Genomic DNA, 16,064 nt, shown 5'->3' with positions numbered 1-16,064 from the left:
CCTAGTAAAGATGGTAAATAGAAGCCAGATCAGAGAACTTTCTTTCCTAATACTTAGTGAAATAAGAGAATAGTAAAAACCAGCAAACTACTTACTAGCAGCAACTAAATGAGAGGGATATGATTTCATGCTATAAATTTCCAAAATGATGATAAGGAAAGGAATGGACGGTTCTTATATGCCCATCTCTAAGAAGCATTACTAGGGAAAGAAGATATGTTGATGGATCTTGAGAATGTTTGTTAATACCCCAGATGTAGAGAGAAACAAATGGGGTTAGCAGGAAAATGAGTAAAAGGTCATAGATACCTCCCAGGTGAAAGCCCCTATATTCCACCACCAAGATCGCAGCAGAAATATGAAAAACTCCCAGGGCCTGTCCTTTTCCAAGGTTCCATACCGATTTGGGTGAGATCCTAATCCTAATAGAACTAGAAGATATCTCTGACTAGATATAGTGAACCCTGGAATAGGGATATTTAACTAAATTTCAGAAGAGTAATAAGCAAAGCCCTGATCTTCTAACAAAAGCTGAACATAACACCACCTGAGCTCTCTTCTACTCCCCAAACCTTTAGTTTACAGAAAAGTAGACAGAACAATCCTAACCTCAGACACAGCTCAAAAGATATGCAGACTGCTGATAGGGTGGGAAGACTGTCATGGAGAGCTTCAATCCTCATAGCACTTGAATAAAATAGATCTGGACTAAACTGTGTAAGCATGAACAAGTTGAAAAGAAGTGTCAAGGTAATGATGCAAACATTTTATAGCAACAAGAGAAAGTGGGAAGCAAGAAAACATAGTATGCAAAACACAAAGGACCTAGAAACAAATAAATGGGAAGACATTCCATGTTCATGGATGGGAAGATTTAATATTGTTAAAATGTCCTTATTACCCAAAATAATCTGTAGATTCAGTACAGTCCATATCAAAATGCCTGTGGCATTGTTTATAGAAATAGAAAAAAAAATTCCTATAATTTCATGTAGAATTTCAAAATACCTTTAAAACAATAAAGCAAGAACAACAAAGCTGGAATGCTTCCTGACTTCAAAATATATTGCAAAGCTACCATAGTCAAAACAGAATTGGATTGACATAAAGACAGGCTTGTAGACCAATAGAACAGACTAGAGAATGCTAAAATAAATCTTCATGTATTTGGTTAAATGATCCTTGACAAAGGTGCCAAGACTACGTTATGGGGAAAGGATAGTCTCTTCAACAAATGCTTCTGGGAAAACTAGATGTCTACATGCAAAATAATGAAGGTGGACTCTTATCTTACGCCATATCCAACAGTTAACTCAAAAAGTTAACTTAAAAAACTAGACATGAGGGGCACCTGGGTGGCTCAGTTGGTTAATCATCCAACTCTTGATTTTGGCTCAGGTCATAATCTCACAGTTCATGGAATTCTCTCTCCCTCTCTCTCTGCAGCCCCCCCCCCCCAAAATAAATAAATAAACTTTAGAAAAATAGTTAAAAAAAATTAAAGACAGCCTAATTGGAAGAAAACATTACTCAAGAGGCACAGCTTGCATTAGAAGAACTTGATAAAAACAAAGTATTTTTGCCATATGTGTTGCTTACCTCTCTACACATCATACTGGTCTGTTTGGACATGGAGTTGGGAGTCCTGAACACTGCACTCATTATCTGGTTTCAGGCAGATCACTTTCTTTCTCATAGTCTGGATTTGTTTTTCATTTCTTTTTTTTTCCTAATGTTTATTTATTTTTGATTGAGAGAGCACAAGCAGGGGAGGGGCAAAAAGAGAGGGGGACAGAGGATCGGAAGAGGGCTCTGTGCTGACAACAGAGAGCCCAGTGTGGAGCTTGAACTCACAAACCGTGAGGTCATGACCTGAGCCAAAGTTGGACGCTTAACCACTGAGCCACCCAGTTGCCCTTGTTTGTCATTTCTGAATTAAGATTCTGTGTTTGAATGAAAGAAAGGTAACAATATAAGGGTAACAGTTATTTCTTGCTAAGTGCCTTTTTAGTGCTGTATTTTTCTATTTATTATTATTTAGGCTTTGATGAGAATTACATACAGTTTATTGTTCCACTACTATAAATATATATAGTTGAGCCTTGAACAGCATGGGGGTTAGAGTCACCAACCCTCCACACAATCAAAAAATATGTATATAACTTTTTTTTTAAGTAATGTCTCCACCCAACATGGGGCTCAAACTTATGATCCTGAGATCAAGTCACATGCTCTACCGACTGAGCCAGCCAGGTACTCCATAACTAATGATTCCCCAGGATCTAACTAGTAACAGCCTACTGTTGACTAGAAGAAGCCTTATCAGTAACATAAACAGTTGATAGACACATGTTGTATGTTATATGTATTGTATACTGTATTCTTAGAATAAATTCAGCTCGCGAAGAGAAAATGTTATTAAAATCATAAAGAGGGGCGCCTGGGTGGCTCAGTTGGTTAGGTATCTGACTTTGGCTCAGGTCACGATCTCATGGTTCATGGGTTCTAGGCCCACATCAGGCTCTCTGCTGTCTGTACAGGGCCCACTTCGGATATTCTGTCCCCCCTCTCTCTTTGCCCCTTCCTCCATTCCTCCCTCTCTCTCTCTGTCTCTCAAATATAAACATTAAAAAAATTTACAGGGGCGCCTGGGTGGCGCAGTCGGTTAAGCGTCCGACTTCAGCCAGGTCACGATCTCGCGGTCCGTGAGTTCGAGCCCCGCGTCGGGCTCTGGGCTGATGGCTCAGAGCCTGGAGCCTGTTTCCGATTCTGTGTCTCCCTCTCTCTCTGCCCCTCCCCCGTTCATGCTCTGTCTCTCTCTGTCCCAAAAATAAATAAACGTTGAAAAAAAAAAATTAAAAAAAAAAAAATTTACAAAAAAACCATAAAGAGAAAATACATTTGCAATACTGTACTATATTGAAAAAAATCCACTTATAGGTGGACCTGCACACTTCAAACTCATCTTGTTGAAGGATCAACTGTATCTATTATATATATATTATATATAATATATATATGAATACTGCTGTAGCCTCTATTTTTCTTTAAATCAGGTTTATTGGAGTATAATTTATATGCAATAGGAGTCATCCTTTTAACTGTATAGTTGTATGAAATTTGACAAATGCATAGTTATGTAACCACCACCATCACAAGCAAGATGTAGAACAATTCCATTAGCCCCCAAAATGTATGCCCCGTTTTATTTTTTTTTTTTAATTTTTTTTTTTTTCAACATTTATTTATTTTTGGGACAGAGAGAGACAGAGCATGAACGGGGGAGGGGCAGAGAGAGAGGGAGACACAGAATCGGAAACAGGCTCCAGGCTCTGAGCCATCAGCCCAGAGCCTGACGCGGGGCTCGAACCGCGAGATCGTGACCTGGCTGAAGTCGGACGCTTAACCGACTGCGCCACCCAGGCGCCCCCTGTATGCCCCGTTTTAGTCAACCCCTATATCATTCCCACCCACTGGCAAATACTGATTTATTTTTTATCCCTATAATATGGCCTATTATATATTATATACATAATATATATAACTGTATAGTTGTATGATTATATAATACATAATTAAAATAATATATAATATATTATTACAATTATATATAATTATGTGTAATGTTTATAATATAATTATAATAATGTATTTATAATATAATTATAATTTGGAATTTCAACTTTATATTTACTTATATGAGTATATTTTTATATATTAATATATATAATTATAAATATATGTATTTAAAATCATAATTATATTAGGAATTAAGTCTGGAATTTCAACATTATATTTATATTTACATAAGTATATTTTTTATATTAATATATATAATTATAAGTATATGTATTTAAAATTATATTTGGAATTAAATTTGGAATTTCAACATTTATATTTATAATTATACAATTATAATATAATAATAATATATTACATTTATAATATAATTGTGTTTCTAATTATAATTATTTATAATATATAATTATATATGTAATATATATAAATATATAGTAAATTATATTACATATTATAATATGTATGTGTAATATATACATAAATACTGCTATAGCCTCTATTTTTATTAAATCAGGTTTATTGGAGTATAATTTATATGTCAATTTATAGATATATAAATTTATGTAATTTTATATAAATTTGTATATATATCATATATATATAAATTTATGTAATATTATATAAATTTGTATATATATCATATATATATAAATTTATATAATTCACAATAGGAGTCATCCTTTTAACAATTTCATTAGCCCCTAAAATTTATGCCCCTTTTAGTCAACCCTGTGTCATCCCACCCACTGGCAAATACGGATATATCTTTATCCCTATAATTTGGCCATTTCTAAAATGTCATATAAATAGAAGAACAAAAGAGATAATATTGACACTGCTAATGTTGAAATTCCAAAACAGTATGCCAGATGATTTTGTTTAAAAGCTGTAGATTTATTTGAAACATGCTTTTAACATATCTAGATTTACAGTTGGGAATAAAACTGTGGTCACTAAAACCAAATTCTTGAAATGTTGGTAGTCTGGATTTTTTTCCTGGTAATTAGGTTCCTCTTCTATTTTATAGATCTTGTATACGTAATCCTACGGAAAACATTATGAAAATAGTGAAAGGAATAGGAGAGACTTTCTGCCAACACTATACTCAATCAACAGATGAACAGCCGGGATCGCACATAGGTAAGAAGACAAAACTAAAGTTGACACAGCATTGAAAGTAGATAGATTGGCCCTAAAAAAGTAGAAATTAAATTTTTTCCTTCCTTGCTATTCTTAATGTATAAGATTTAAGCTTATATAAGTTTTGTCTTTCAGTGCTTAACAGTTACATTTCAGTAGCAAATATTTTCCCTTTTATTCCCCTCCGTAGACTTTGCTGTAAACAGACTAAAACTTGCAGAAATTTTGTATTATAAAATATTAGAGACTGTAATGGTTCAGGAAACACGAAGACTTCATGGAATGGACATGTCAGTAAGTAAATCCATTCTCCCAAGCACTGGTAAGGTTCAAAACTCCTAAGCCTTAAAACAGTGTATTGAGAGGCTCTAAGGGTGTTGTGGGCATCAGCAGTTAATAGCAAACTTAGCCAGTATGACTTGCTAGTTGGTCCTAGTTGTGTTTTGCACATCTAGACCTGGCCACCTCTAGGTAGAAATGTAAAGTACATGAAATTAATCTCTGCTACATCATTAGTATCCTTTCCCTTCAGGTCCTTTCATTTCCAGCTAGCTAATAATGAGTCACCCCCCTCCCCCAACTATTAACCTGACTGATAATTAAGATATTTGCTCATACCTCCCAGGAATTTTTGAGGAATAAACTGTGAGTGGCTTGTTAAGAAATTGCTTTGTGTCCTTTGATCATTTGATAAGTCTGACCACTCTTTCCAATAGCTATTTAAAGGAATTTTTCAAAAAAGTCAAAGTTGTTGGGGTACATGGCTGGCTCAGTTCGCAGAGTATGTGACTCTTGATCTTAGGGTGGTGAGTTTAAGCCCCATGTTGGGCATAGAGCTTACTATAAATACATAAGTAAATACATACATATGTACACACGTACATATATACATACTGTTTATAAAAACTCAAAGCTGTTAATATCATCTTTCAGTTTCCTCCTCCTCCTCTTTCTTGTCACTCTTGGAGTCCTCTGACTTTCAGTTCCATTAGCAACAGGTTGATGTCTAGGAGTGCAGCATAACTAATGTAATAAAATTTCTTTTAGTTTTCATTCTGGAAATGTTCATCTCTCTCTTGTGTTGGTCCACCTTTTTCCTGGATTTCATGGCTTTCTCTTTTGTGATTTATCTTAATATTTGATAGAGCATATGGTTCCATAGCTTCCTGAGAAAGAAGTAAATTTTCAACTTTTTATTTTGAAATAATTATAGATTCACAGAAAATTACAGAAGTAGTACAGAGAGGTCCTATGTAGTCAGTTGCCCCCAGTGGCTACATTTTACATAGTGTAATATCAAAACTAGGAAATTAATATTGGAACAATGTATGTATCTTCTTCCATTGCATCACTTGTAGATTAATGCTACTACCACCAAAATCAAGATACTGAATTGTTCTGTTATTACAACAATCTCCCTCATGCTACCCTTTTGTAGTAATGCTCATTCTACTCACACTCTTTATGAGTTCAATTTTTTTTAATTTGTTAAGGTTCATTTTATGACCCCTAGTGTATTCTGCTGTTGTTGGGTAGAGTGTTCTGTAAATGTCAGTTCTATAGTATTAATTGTGGTGGTGTTGACTTCTTCTGTATCCTTGTTCATTTTCTGTCTGGCTCTATCAGTTGTTGAGAGCAGTATTGAAGTCTCCAGATATAATTGTAGATTTATCTATTTCTCCTTTCAGTTCTTTCCTTTTTTTTTCAGATTTATTTTTAAGTAATCTCCCTACCCAGTGTGGGGCTCAAACTCACAACTCCAAGATCAGGTAATCTACCAACTGAGCCAGCCAGGCACCCCTCTCCTTTCAGTTCTATCAGGTTATTTTTTATTCATATATTTTGAAGCTCTGCTGTTTGATATATACACATTGAAGATTGCTATGTCTTCTTGCCTTTTATCATGAGATAATGTCCTCTCTGAAGCCGTTAATTGTTCCAAAGTCTTATCTTTTGTTCATATATAGCCACTCCTGTTTTTGATTGTTTGCATGGTATGTCTTTTTCCATCCTTTTCTTTTTTTTAAGTTTATTAATTTATTTTGAGAGAGAGAGAATGCGCTCAAGTGCACTTGAGCAGGGGAGGGATAGGGAGGGGGAGGGAATCCCAAGCATGCTCTGTGCTGTCAGGATGGAGCCCAGTGCAGGGCTCAATCTCACAAACCCTAAGATCGTGAGCTGAGACAAAATCAAGATTCAATTGCTTAACTGACTGAGCCACCCAGGCACCTCTCTATCCTTTTATTTTCAACCTACATGTATCATTATATTTGAGGTGAATTTCTTATAGGCAGCATGTAATTGAGTCACATTTTTTCATCTCAGTCTCTTTAAATCAGTAAATTCAGACTTACATTTAATTATTGATCTGTTAGGGCATATGTCTGCCATTTTATTTCTTGTTTTCTGTTTGTACTCTTTGGTGTTTTGTTTGTTTTTTTTTCCCCCATCTTCCTCTTGATTACCTGAACATTTTTTATTTGTTTTAAAAAAAATTTTTTTAACCTTTATTTATTTTTGAGAGACAGAGATAGAGCACAAGTTGGGGAGGGGCAGAGAGAGAGGGAGACACAGAATCTGAAGTGGGCTCCAGGCTCTGAGTTGTCAGCACAGAGCCCAACGCAGGGCTTGAACTCACGAACTGTGAAATCCTGACCTGAGCCGGAGTTGTACACTTAACCGACTGAGCCACCCAGGTGCCCCTATTTGTTTATTAAGCTCTATGCCCAACATAGGGCTTGAACTCATGACCCTGAGATCAAGAGTTGCATGCTCTACTGACTGAGCCAGTCAGGCACCCCTGCTTGAACATTTTTTAGACTGTTATTCTTTGTATGGATTTGTTTTAGTGGTTACTCTAAATATTACGTTATATATGCATATCTTCACAGTCCACTGGTATAGACATTTTACAGTTCAAACAAAATGTAAAAGCCTTAAGGCCCTTTTTTAAAACTCTGCATAAAGGCTTTATTTTATTTTATTTTTGTTTTGTTTTGTTTTGTTTATTTTTTAGAGAGAGAGTATGTGTGAGCTGGGGAGAGGGGCAGAGGGAAAGAAAGAATCCCAAGCAGGCTGCACCCTCAACACAGAATCTGACGTGGGGCTCAATCCATGACCCTGGGATATTTAAAGTTTATTTATTTATTTAGAGAGAGAGCACAAGTAGGGAAGAGGCAGAAGAGAGGGAGGGAGAGAGAATCCCAAGAGATTTGTGCAAACCCAAGGCTCAATCCCATGACCTTGAGACCGTGACCGGAACCAACTGACATCAAGAGTCGGACACTTAACCAACTGAGCTACTCAGATACCCCTTAAAGATTTTAAGTAACACCTCCACCCAATATGGGCTCCAACTTACAACGCTGAGAACAACTGACTGAGCCAGCGAGGTGCCCCTTTTTTCTCTTTGTTTTAATTTTTGTCTTCCAGTGGGAGGATTTCCTTATGTTGTTGGATTGTTCTTGGATATCCACTTACATTTAAATGAGGCACTAAAAATGGGACATTAATAAACCCTTATGGTAACTGAACAGTTTGGTTCAAAGCTTTGTTGGGGCGCCTGGGTGGCTTAGTTGGTTGGGCATCTGACTTCAGCTCAGGTCATGATCTCACACACAGTTTGTGGGATCGAGCTCCGTATCAGGCTCTGTGCTGACAGCTCGGAGCCTGGAGCCTGCTTCCGATTCTGTGTCTCCCTTGCTCTCTGCCCCTCTCTCACTTGCACTGTGTGTGTGTGTGTGTGTCTCAAAAAATAAATAAAAACATTAAAAAAAATTTTTTTAAAGCTTTGTTGGCAAAAATAGGAATATAAACCCAACAGTCTCATATAATCATGTAGTATTAGAGACCCTTAACATTTGGTGTCTTTAAGATTCTTCTGGAATATTTCAGTTTCTGTAAAGAAGTATCTGCTAATTTTTTGCTGGATGTTGGTGTTACTGAACAGAGCAAGAAAGGGTAACTTGATCTCACAATGCAGTCTGCAGACTTTTGCCTAAAACCACAGTTTCTTCTATGTCTGGTGTTCTCAAGCTGAGTCTCCCTAGTTCAGTCTTAGAATAATTCTCCAGATCCCTGTTGGGACAGACTAGAGGCCTATCATCTGCTTCATTAGAGTAGGGGTTGAATGGGGACCTGACGAGTTCTAACTACTACAGACTTTCAAATCATCCATTCGTGTCAGCCCCTGCCTAGCCCCTACTTTCCATTCCTCCTGTCCCTTCAGTTGCTATGTTTTCCCCAGGTTGCATGGAGCAAATTAATTAGGTCCAAGTGTCTCTCTTCAGGCCCTTATGTTTGACCATCCTACTTTCTACTGAGTAATTTGTCATCCTTCCATCCACTTTCAGTTTTCATGTATTCTAATTTGCAGTTACAGCTGACTTCTAGTTTTATCCAAGGAGTTTCTGTTTCTTATCCTTTTTGTTGATTTGGAGTGATATTTAAAAGAAGGATGGCAACAAACACTTTTTAAAACTGAAAATTTTGTTAAATCTTAAACTCAAAAAAAAAGTCTTAATGCTCAACACGACTTTTATCTTCTTAGTAAATTATTTCTCTGAACTTTTTTAAGTCTTAGCTGTGACATAATACCTTTGATTTTAGTGTTTTGATTAACAAATATTTTTTTATTAAGTTTATTTGTTTATTTTGAGAGAGACAGAGACAGCGCAAGTGGGGGAGGGACAGAGAGAGAGAGAGAGAGAATCCCAAACTGGCTCTGCACTGCCAGCACAGAGTCCAGTGTAGGGCTTGAACCCACAAAGCCGTGAGATCATGACCTGAGCTGAAACCAAGAGTCTGACTCTTAACTGAACCACCCAGGCACCCCTGATTAACAGTCTTTATGTTAACAAAATAGTTGTAAAACTGGCATTTAAAAACAAACGGAACAAAAAAAAAAAAAAAAATGGAACCAATCCTAATGCTTCCTCTTGATGGGAATATTGACTGTTTTATTATTTCAAAGCAGATTGTTGTGTATGCCTCATTTAAATTTAAAATCTACCATTGAGCAAGATTATATGTTATAACAAAACTCTTTACCAGTTTGAGAGCTCACATTATCTTTGATAATCTGGTATAATATAATGTACACATTATTTTATCTTGTTTCTGTAGTCTTTATAGAATGGCAAAGGCTGAAATTGCTGAGAAATATTAAACTGCAGTTTTTCTGTTCTCCAAGGTTCTTTTAGAGCAGGATATATTTCATCGTTCCTTGATGGCCTGTTGTTTGGAAATTGTGCTCTTTGCCTATAGCTCACCTCGTACTTTCCCCTGGATTATTGAAGTTCTCAATTTACAACCATTTTATTTTTATAAGGTGAGATGAGAGCAAAGTTATGATATGGTGCACCTCATAAACGTTCTGTTTATCTTAGTGTTAAAGTTACAGGCTGTAATGATGTCTGGGAAATATTTCCAGAGGTATTCTGAAAACATTTTAGTCCTTTGGGTGGAATCAAAAACAAAAGGGAAAGGATGAGGATATTAGTAAATTCAGCCAGTCTCAAACTGCAGTCCTTTTTCCTTCACTGACTTGCAAATGTGACCAGGAATTAAGTAGTTAGCTTTGAATTTTCCATATTTATAAATGGAAATCATAATCCTATTAAACAGATGCATAATGAAGAAGAAAAGCTCTTTTCCCCAGGAGAAAGAAAAGGTATGAAATGGTTCGTGGTTATGGTTTAGCTAATGAAGCTGAAATAAAAGATTGTGCTCCTTCCTTAAATTTGAACTAATTCAGTGTGGATCAGTCTTACTTAGCTTTTTTTTTTTTTTTCCTGCTAGAACTATTTTATTAATCTTTTTCTTACACAACATAAGGGTCACAACTACAATAACATTTAATGTTACCTAGTATCCGAATTTAAGACTGATGCTACTACATTACCCTTATTGGTATGATTTAGTTAATATTTTGCTGTATGTGCTATTTTCAAAGTATTTATAGAAAAGTTAGTTTGAAGAGTTCAATTTTTATACCTAAAATATGTCTCAAGTAATGGAAAATGCAGATCATTAGAAAGCTTATCCATTTGAATTGCTAAGTGGGATTTAAATATTTTTTTAGTGTCTTAGGGAAAATTGCTTCTGATACTTGTTGATGTGTGTTTTCAGATTTTCTGTTAGGAAATATAAGTAATTTTATTCAAGGACAATGTTGGTTTTGACCTTATCTGATAGCAATTCATTTTTATTTGTAGCATCCTTTTTTCATTCAAGAAGTTAAATGCCTTTGTTCTTTAACCACATAAATAATATAGCCTCCTTGAAGAAAAACAGGAAAGTACATATAAATGTGAATATTAAAACCATACAATATAATCCTAATTATAAATAATAATCACTTAATATTTTTGTGTATATACCTACAGACTTTGTTCTAGAATTTACCCTTATTAAAATAGAATTATATAAGCAGAATTCCTTTTAAATATATTATTCATCTGTTCTCTTGATCTATTGGGAAGAATTGTCTGAGAAGAGACAGTAAATTCAAAATAGCACTGGACTCAGAACCCAAGACCCGACTTCCACTATTGGCCTTGGTTGACCAGTTTCTCCCTATCATTGCCTCATTTCTCCATGTGTAAAAGAAAACATGAAAAACAGAAATGTATGTGAAAGTATTTGGGACATCTTAAGAAGTCCTTTTAAATTAAAATATATCGATCAGCCATTGAATCATAGTTCAACAATATCATTAGTTCTGTGTCCTTATAAGACCAAAGCTAGTCATACATGAAAGCCTAGAAATGACCAAGACTACCTATATTACCTTTTCAATTTTCTCTTTACCAGGTTATTGAGGTGGTTATCCGCTCAGAGGAGGGACTTTCCAGGGACATGGTGAAACACCTGAACAGCATCGAAGAACAGATTTTAGAGAGTTTGGCGTGGAGTCATGATTCTGCACTGTGGGAGGCTCTCCAGGCTTCAGGAAACAAAGTTCCTACCTGTGAAGAGGTGAGTTAGGGCAAGGCTGATGATCCTGTCATTTTAAAAAATAATAGCTTTATGGGGTGCCTGGGTGGCTCACTAAGTGTCCAACTTCAACTCAAGTCATGATCACGCGGTCCATGGGTTCGAGCCCCACATTGGGCTCTATGCTGACAGCTCAGAGCCTGGAGCCTGCTTCGGATTCTTTGTCTCCCTCTTCTCTGCTCCTCCCCTGCTCACACTCTGTCTCCCTCTCTCAGGAAATGAATAAACATTAAAAAAAATTGTTTTTAAACATATAATTTAGTGTTTAGTACATTCATGGATAGGTGCACCCATCACCTCAGTCAATTTTGGAACATATCCATCACCTCAACAAGAAACTGTATCATTTAGCTGTCACTTTCCTTACCCACCTTCTTCTCCTTAGCCCTAAGCAACTTAATCTACTTCTGTCTTTATTAATTTGTGTATTCTGAACATTTCAAATATGTGGAAGCATATGATATGTGGTCCTTTGTGTCTGGCTTCTTTCACTTAGCATTATGTTTTCAAGGTTCGTCCATGTTATAGGATATATTAGCACTTCATTGCTTTTTATGGCTTAATGATACTCTGTCATTTGAATATATCATTTTGTTCATCCATTTATCAATTGATAGACATTTGGGTTGTTTCTGCCTTTTGGCTTTTATGAATAATGCTGCTATCAGCATTCACAGACAAGTTTTGTATGGATATGTTTTTATTTTTCTTAGGTACATTTCTAGGAATAGAATTGCTGGGTCACGTGTACCTCCAGCTGTGTACACGTGTACCTCCAGCTGTGTACCTCCAGTTTGGGGAAACCGTCACACTCTTTTCAAAGTGGCTGCACCATTTAACATTCCTACCATCAGTGTATGAACATTCCAGTTTCTTCACATCTTCTCTAAAACTTACCTTTGTTTTTTCTTCCCTGACACATCTTTTTTATTCTAGCCATTAGTAGACATAAAGTGATATTTCGTTACGGTTTTTATTTACATTTCCCTGTTGGCTAATGATGTGCAGCATCTTTTCATGTGCTTATTGGCCATTTGTGTATCTCCTTTGGAGAAATATCTATTCAAATCCTTTGCCGTTTTTTAATTGGGTTATTTGTCTTTTTATTATTGAATTATAGGAATCCTTTATATATTGTAGATATGACTCCCTTATCTGTTAATAGGATTTTTAAAATTTGCCTTTCATTTCATGGGTTGCCTTTTAATTTCTTGATCAAGTCTTTTAGAACACAAAGTTTTTAATTTTGATAATGTCCTGTTTATTTTTTTCGTTTCTTGTGCTTTTGGAAGTCATATCTAAGAAACCACTAATTTTATCATATTTAATTTTTCAAATGTCTATGTAAAAAATTAAATGGTTTTCATTAGTAGTAGTTAGAATTTAAAAAATCAGAAATTTGTGCCTAATACACACAAGCCACACATTTCACAGTTTAGTATCACGTGAGAAACTGAGTTTTTTCTTCTTTACCTCTGTGTTGCTCTTTCAGAACTCTTGTCTTTTCATCTTTCTTTGCTTTTCTGTGTCTTATACTTCATGAAACCTGGTGAATTTTTCCCTAATTCCACACTACTGGAAGGACTATCCAAGACCAGGAAGAACTGAAAAGAAAATGATTTCTTGAAATCTCTCTTCCATGTATCTTTGGTTTTTTGCAACAAACTGTGATTAACTGTGCAATCTTTGTGTATTCATCAATACTTCCATTGTAGAATCTCTTGGGAAAGTGAAAAAAGGCAATGAACTTGAAGAAAGAGGATTTGGGTTGAAGCCCTTGCTCTGTTACTTAATAGTAGTTGTCCTTGGGGCACCTGGGTGGCTTAGTTGGTTAAGTGCCTGACTTGTAGTTTCAGCTCAGGTCATGATCTCATGGTTCATGAGACTGAGCCCCACGTCAGGCTCTGCACTGAAAGCACGGTGTCTGCTTGGGATTCTCTTCTTTCCCTCTCTCTCTCTGTCCCTCCTCCACTCCTGTTTTCTCTCTCTTTCTCTGCCTCAAAACAAATAAAAAATAAACTTTAGTGGTGCCTGTGGTGGCCCAGTTGGTAAGCATCCAACTCTTGATTTTAGCTCAGGTCATGATCTCACGGTTCATGAGTTCAAGCCCAGCACTGGGCTCTGTGCTGACAGCATGGAGCTTGTTTGAGATTCTCTCTTTCTCTCTCCCTCTCTCTGCCCCCTACCAAAATAAATAAATAAACATTTAAAAAAATATAAACTTAAAAAATAGTAATTGCCCTCAGGCAAATTTCATATTTTAAGCCTGTATTTTGTCATCCTTAAGTGGAAATAGATGGTGCCTACCTCATCAGTTTACTTCTAGAAGTGGTCAATCAACTTAAGGAGATAAATTATAAAATTAAGTGAGATATGTGTAACAACACAAACTATTGAGCACTTTATGCAAGTTGTTCTATTTTGTGAAGAAGAAAGAAGGGAAATAGAACAGTTGAAGAAGACTTTTTTCTCATTTTTCTGTTAGAAGTTTTCATCAGTAGGTTTATCTATATGTAAAGCAAGAGGTTTTTATTTTTTACAGGTTATATTCCCAAATAACTTTGAAACAGGAAATGGGGGAAATGTACAGGGACACCTTCCTATGATGCCAATGTCTCCTCTAATGCATCCAAGGGTCAAAGAAGTTCGGACTGACAGTGGGAGTCTTCGAAGGGGTAGGTTCAACACAGGTAAAACAAAAAAATAACAAAGATAGTTTTCTCAAAATTTCAAGTCTTGCTAATATATTATTATGAAATGTAATTTCTTCATCAAGATTGAAAAAGGGGCTTATGAAAAAGATTTTTTAAATTTAAAAGATAAACAGGGGCTAGGACACCTGGCTGGCTCAGTCAGTAGAACATGGGACTCTTAAACTTGGGTCATGGGTTTAATCTTACATCCACATTGGGTGTGAAGCCTACTTAAAAATAAAAATAAAACGAAATGTAAAAGGAGGCTTATGCTAACACCCTTTTGTGGCTTGTTGTATAGTTTTGCATATCAAAGTAATAAGATTTTCACTCTGTTTTTTAATATTTTTTTACTTCAATGTCAGTTGTTGTGGAAATAGTATTTTAGCCTTTTAATAAACACACTTTTCCTAATGCTAACAGAAAACTGTAAATAAGCAAAATACCTACTTTTCAAATGTGACAAAAGTTATATTCTTTCTCTATGTATGTCTTTATAGAAAGAAAAGTATTTGAAGCAGAGTAAAAAAACTCTTTGGGATGCTTAAGTTCATCTAAGAAATAACTTATCCATACTCTCTTAAAATAGTTCATATGAGGGGCGCCTGGGTGGCGCAGTCGGTTAAGCGTCCGACTTCAGCCAGGTCACGATCTCGTGGTCCGTGAGTTCGAGCCCCGCGTCGGGCTCTGGGCTGATGGCTCAGAGCCTGGAGCCTGTTTCCGATTCTGCGTCTCCCTCTCTCTCTGCCCCTCCCCCGTTCATGCTCTGTCTCTCTCTGTCCCAAAAATAAATAAACGTTGAAAAAAAAAATTTAAAAAAAAAAAAAAAAAAAAAAAAAAAAAAAAATAGTTCATATGAACCTTACGGGAAGATTTTAGTTCATTCATTCGTCCTTATTTTCTCTTATGATGTGTGCATCTGATGTGTGCATCCTCTGGATTATATGAATTTTTTCTTGAATTTTTTAATCAGTTAAAATCTTTTGATCACATATCCCTGAACAAACTTCAGATGAACAAGTACTCGGGCTTCACATGGCTCTTGATCCAACTTGAACTATAATTTTGTGTATGTGTGTGCAGGCACACATATAGTCTTTGCTTTACATGTAGTCCAAGATGATAAAAATGTGCATGCAAAATAGTCTTCATAAGCAATGAGAATGATTAGGATTGTTTTATGACCTTTAAAAATCTTGTCAGGAGACAGGGGCGCCTGGGTGGCTCAGTCGGTTGAGTGTCTGACTTCGGCTCAGGTCATGATCTCTCGGTCTGTGAAGTCAAGCCCCGCATCGAGCCCTGTGCTGACAGCTCAGAGCCTGGAGCCTGCTTCGGATTCTGTGTCTCCCTCTTGCTCTGCCCCTTCCCCGCTCATGCTCTGTCTTTCTCTCTCTCTCTCTCTCTCTCTCTCTCTCTCTCTCTCTCTCTCTGTGTCAAAAATAAATAAACATTAAAAAATTTTTTTTTTTTTTTTTTTTTAAATCTTGTCCAGAGGCACCTAGGTGGCTCAGTCCATTTAGCAGCCAACTCTTAATTTAGGCTCAGGTCATGATCTCATGGTTTGAGCCCTGTGTCCAGCTCCACGCTGGCAGCATGGAGCCTGCTTGGGATTCTCTCTCTTTCTCTGCCCTTCCCCTGCTTGCTTATGCTCTCTCT

The 16,064-nt window shown here is 36.2% G+C and overlaps 1 protein-coding gene and 1 long non-coding RNA gene across 5 annotated transcripts in view; one reads left to right on the top strand and one right to left on the bottom strand.

The window, feature by feature from the left end:
* RBL1 (RB transcriptional corepressor like 1) overlaps positions 1 to 16,064 on the top strand; it is a 62,355-nt gene that overhangs the window by 17,914 nt on the left and 28,377 nt on the right. For 3 of the 4 annotated variants that reach the window (XM_086702148.1, XM_086702150.1, XM_086702151.1), the window contains 5 exons: positions 4,607 to 4,719; positions 4,910 to 5,013; positions 9,911 to 10,048; positions 11,533 to 11,697; positions 14,258 to 14,405. In XM_086702148.1, the coding sequence (XP_086558274.1) occupies positions 4,607 to 4,719; positions 4,910 to 5,013; positions 9,911 to 10,048; positions 11,533 to 11,697; positions 14,258 to 14,405 (668 nt within the window). The remainder of the gene's footprint in view (positions 1 to 4,606; positions 4,720 to 4,909; positions 5,014 to 9,910; positions 10,049 to 11,532; positions 11,698 to 14,257; positions 14,406 to 16,064) is intronic. The other variant, XM_086702149.1, reaches the window with a different exon arrangement.
* The window catches only part of LOC147582722 (uncharacterized), a 42,677-nt gene continuing 31,787 nt past the window's right edge, over positions 5,175 to 16,064 (bottom strand). Inside the window, exon 2 of the long non-coding RNA XR_015249452.1 lies at positions 5,175 to 5,885. This is a non-coding gene — a long non-coding RNA (uncharacterized LOC147582722). The remainder of the gene's footprint in view (positions 5,886 to 16,064) is intronic.

The sequence above is a fragment of the Puma concolor genome, chromosome A3 (genome assembly GCF_028749965.1).
Source record: "Puma concolor isolate L17-30 chromosome A3, mPumCon1.1.hap2, whole genome shotgun sequence".
Lineage (NCBI taxonomy): Eukaryota > Metazoa > Chordata > Mammalia > Carnivora > Felidae > Puma > Puma concolor.
The sequence above is the reverse complement of the archived record's forward strand: the minus strand, read 5'-3'. Positions and strand labels throughout refer to the sequence as shown.